Below are 2,872 nucleotides of genomic sequence, written 5' to 3'. Positions count from 1 at the left end.
TTTTTTAATTCTTATTTCTTACTCGTTCACATATACAGCTGAACAATGAACCAGAACATTAAACCACTTTTTAACTTTTTACATTCAAAGTTCCCGAAAAATCCTAAACCGATCACTAAATTTGACACGTCACTACTCTGTATGCTCTTTAGTTTAAGGCTTAAGAAAAAACATTTTTTTTTACATGTCTTTGATATCTTACAATTGATATGATGCATCTTGATAATACAACAGAAAAGTGATACATTGAAAAGAACTTGTTCAAAAATTAATAACAAAAAATCAAAAAAATTAAAATAAAACCCTGATTTAACTTCGAGGTTTTACACATCCATAGACCATAGTTCTTGATCAAAGTTTTTATTTGGGTTCAACAATTCAACAAAAAAAAAAAAAAAAAAAAAAAAGTAACTTTGTTAGTTACTCTTGCACACCTTCCTAACTTCACCTTGAGAACCAGTAAGAACCCCAATCCTACCCATCTTAACCATAGACACACCAAAGTCCTCAAAGAAGGTTGAACCATGGCTAGTAGCTTGAATCAAGTACGCTTTAGTCTCGGGGTCATCTAGTAAAGCTGCATCGGATGTTAGAAGGCCTCGTCTTTTAGTCAATAGTTTGTAGTAAGAGTCATCAAATGTCAAGAAGCTCCCTGGGTCTAACTCAGCTATGGTGGTTGGATCTGCTGGTTTGCATTTTAACTTCAACCTTGCAATGTAGTTTGGGTCCATGGTTGGGTCGGTATCGCCTTTCCCCGTGAAGTTGTAGAGACGGCTTGTAAATGATGAACAATGAGACATCCCTATGGTGTGTCCTCCTATACATTATCATCAATGCACATATAAATACCAATTGCGATCTCTAAGAGATAAATACTAGTTGTAGGATCGTGTAAACAGGATTAAACGATCTTATCTTCAATATCGAGTGCGGAATAACTCGATATTGAGTTTTATATCAAAAAGATTAAACAAAACAATGATCTTCGCAAGATATTAGACTTTAGGATGATTAAGATCAACCCACACGAGTGCTAGACGATTAGGTAATCGGATACAAAGCTTAGAAGGGTTTAGAGTTCGTAACCCTAACAATGAACCTGAACCTGAATAGAACATTAAATACTACTAGCACGTGCAACCGTGCGGTTGCAGGATGCAACCGTGCGGTTGCCCATTGAACCCGTACAGATGCACTATGCATCCGTGCGGTTGCACAAACAGTGTGTAATTTAACCATTAAACATAGATGAACTCGTATACAACTACACACCGCATATAAACCATGGTATAACTTCTATAATGAACTTGGGACTAACTTTATGCACCAACACTAGTATACTAGTAAATTTGTAAAATAAAGGTACCTGATAGAACAACAAGGTCTTTTGAGTTTAGCCCCCTTAGTGCAAATGATGCCTTCAAACTAGTAATGTTGAAGAAAAATGGTGGCAAGCCTGATACAGGATTTAAGGGATCACTGATTAGGGACACATTTCCATCTCTTCGACCAGTTTCGACGTTCCAATGTGGTCCTTTTGTCTATCAACAGAAGAATAATAAGATATAAGATAATATAAGAGATAATTTGTTAGAATGTTGGACATGCAAAGCCGTCTCATTAATTTAGGGTGGCTCTAATCAAATCAAAATATAAATTATGGGACCCTTATAAACTTTAAATTTTTCAATGTATATAACGGGTTTTCAATATATTCAAAAAAAAAAAAGCAAATAGAAAATTTTTGTTTTGCAGTTCTAATAAGTTCTTTTCCCCCCTTGGACATATAAGAAAAAGAAGTATATAAAGGGGTTTTCAAAGATTTTGGACCCTTTAAATTTTGAGTCCAGTTCCGTTGCACATCTTGCACACCCTCAATGATGCCAATGAGGACATGAATTAGATATTTAAAGTAGATTTTGAGAGAAGTCTACCGCTACAGTAACATCTCTGGCAACAATGGCTACGACATCAGCACAAGAAACCACACCAGGACAAGCTTTTTCTAACGCCATCTTCACCCTATCAATGATGTTGTACCCTCTCAAAGTTAGATTTGGGATTGAAAATTTCTCTGATTGATTTGTTGGAGAATCCAATAAAACAGATCCATCACAACCCTACAATTACAAGGTTCACGAAACTCATCACAGTTATTATATTGATTACCATGACATGCATGTAAAAAATTGAATTACATTTTAGCAAAAGGATGGTATCTACTACTGTAACTTTTTTGGTTAGAGATTTGTGATTAGAGGTAAGGTGTTCAAGTCTTATCGGCGTGACAATTTAATTAAATAAAGAAAGTGTTATATAATACATACCCTAATGAAGCAATCATGGAAGTGCATTCTCAACAAAGGGCCAGCAAGTGATGGCGCAACGGCCATAACATCTTCTATGACTTTAAATACAATCTTTTCAGCATCCGGGCATGATTTTTCATAAAACCCTACTTTCAAGCCTTGGCCTTCGACATGCGAAAACAAGAGTGCTTGAACCATCATTTGAAACATGAACATACCAAGTAAGTTCTTGAAACTAGCCATTCTGAAATTGAAAGAGTTTCAAAGTTAGAACTTATTAGTGAGATGTTTGAAATGTTGATATGATCATGGCACCTTTTATAGTTGAATATAGCGGACCCTTGTATAATTTGAAAAGGTATATAGAAGTTGTTGTCACCACACATGGCAATTGCAGTTATTTTAATTCATTTTCGTGATGGCTAAGATGTGGTGGACACTCGCAAGTATCATGTTCTTGTAAATAATACAAAGAATAAAATTGAGCATAACATGAAATATAGAACAGAAATTTATATGTTTCTTATTCACAAATTGAAGAGAGAAATGAGATGAAATGTTAT

General features: G+C 35.0%; 1 protein-coding gene across 1 annotated transcript; it reads right to left on the bottom strand.

The window, feature by feature from the left end:
* Window positions 1-416: 416 nt before the first annotated feature.
* Window positions 417-2,552, bottom strand: LOC139843489 (peroxidase 27-like). The gene is made up of 4 exons (XM_071833587.1): window positions 2,328-2,552; window positions 1,935-2,120; window positions 1,367-1,541; window positions 417-817 (listed from the first exon to the last, which is right to left on the bottom strand). The coding sequence occupies exons 1-4, from the start codon at window positions 2,550-2,552 to the stop codon at window positions 417-419; spliced, it is 987 nt and encodes a 328-aa protein (XP_071689688.1).
* Between the last annotated feature and the right edge of the window lie 320 nt (window positions 2,553-2,872).

Source organism: Rutidosis leptorrhynchoides, chromosome 4 (genome assembly GCF_046630445.1).
Source record: "Rutidosis leptorrhynchoides isolate AG116_Rl617_1_P2 chromosome 4, CSIRO_AGI_Rlap_v1, whole genome shotgun sequence".
Classification (NCBI taxonomy): Eukaryota; Viridiplantae; Streptophyta; class Magnoliopsida; order Asterales; family Asteraceae; genus Rutidosis; species Rutidosis leptorrhynchoides.
This window is presented reverse-complemented; position numbering and strand designations above follow the sequence as displayed.